The sequence below is a fragment of the Geospiza fortis genome, unplaced genomic scaffold, assembly GCF_000277835.1.
Source record: "Geospiza fortis unplaced genomic scaffold, GeoFor_1.0 scaffold111, whole genome shotgun sequence".
NCBI lineage: Eukaryota > Metazoa > Chordata > Aves > Passeriformes > Thraupidae > Geospiza > Geospiza fortis.
In genome coordinates this window covers 5344781-5346059 of record NW_005054321.1, presented here as the reverse complement: position 1 = coordinate 5346059, position 1279 = coordinate 5344781, and the positions used below count along the sequence as shown (strand labels likewise).

General features: G+C 41.9%; 1 protein-coding gene across 2 annotated transcripts in view; it reads right to left on the bottom strand.

The window, feature by feature from the left end:
• Positions 1-753, bottom strand: part of FER1L6 (fer-1 like family member 6) — a 64795-nt gene extending 64042 nt beyond the window's left edge. For both annotated transcript variants that reach the window (XM_031056741.1, XM_014306890.1), the window contains exon 1: positions 719-753. In XM_031056741.1, coding sequence (XP_030912601.1) covers positions 719-753 — 35 coding nt within the window. The remainder of the gene's footprint in view (positions 1-718) is intronic.
• Positions 754-1279: the final 526 nt, after the last annotated feature.

The following is a 1279-nucleotide window of genomic DNA, read 5'->3' as shown; positions in this document are numbered from 1 at the left end:
CAGAAGAAATACCAGGTATACTGATATACACTCTGAGCAATCTATAATTTGAGCTTTTGAATTGTGCACAGTTCTGCCACAAATGATCTAAAACTCCAAACTGTGAGAAGGTTTCAGGAAGAGCAGCATCAGAGCATGGTATCTCTGCAAACACTGGCCATGCACCCCAGCACATACAGCCTTGGCCCTTCCAAACCCTGTCCCTCCTGCAGAAAACCAATGACTTTGCATTGACATTTAGCATCCTTATGCATCATGAGTCATGACAACAAGGAAGCCACATCCTGAACAGATGCAAATTAGTGGTTATATTCAATAACATTTCTCATGTCAATAAACAAGAGCTGGGTAACAGATCTACTAAATACTAACACAGGCCTACAAAATAAAGAACACAGTTATTACATGCAGAGAGGTCCTTTCTTTTGTTCCTGCACCTCTCAGAGCTCTTTATTCCCTCTACAGGGATTTTGACTCCTCATCTGCTGAACTGTGAAAGACTTCCCATGACTTTGTGCAGTTAGAAATTATTAAAGACAGCACAAGGCATTATGGACTAGCTCTTACCAGGAATAATAATCACACACCCCCTAGGAGCAGCTAAAACAAGCATTAAAGGACTTGTTGACTTTCTTTTCCTTCAAGAAAAAGTCTTCAGCTATAATTAGCTGAATTTAATTTAAACCTTGGAAGAATTTCCTGAGGGTATTAGACATACCTGTGGGACTGAGGTACCACTGTTGAGGGCTCCATCCTGCTGCTTTTCTTTCAGTCTCTACCTTTTACATTGTGAATGGGCTTTCTAAGCTTAGAGAACCAATTAGGCTGGAGAAGAGCTGTAAGACCATCAAGTCCAACCATTAACCTGAGACTGCCAAGCTCACCACTAAACCATGTCCCTGAGTGCCACATCCACACTCTTTTAAATACCTCCAGGATGGTGACTCAGCCACTTTCTTGGGCAGCCTGTTTCATTGCTTGATAACCCTTTCAGTGAAGAAATTTTTTAAATATCCAATCTAAAACCTCCCTGGTCACATTTGAGGCTGTGTCCTCTTGTTCTATTTGCATTTAAATTTGCTTCTTGCTGGTAGCAAATGTGGTGCCTGGTTAGTCAATCTAGTAAACACTGGACAAGAACAAAGATTTATCTCAGTGCAAACATTAACTCCTCTTGATCTGCAGGAGCCAGTCTATTGTGGAAGCCATGCCCTGCTCTTGAGCAACAGCTCCAGCTAAGAGGCCAGTAGGAATACCACACCCAACAAGACACCTTGAA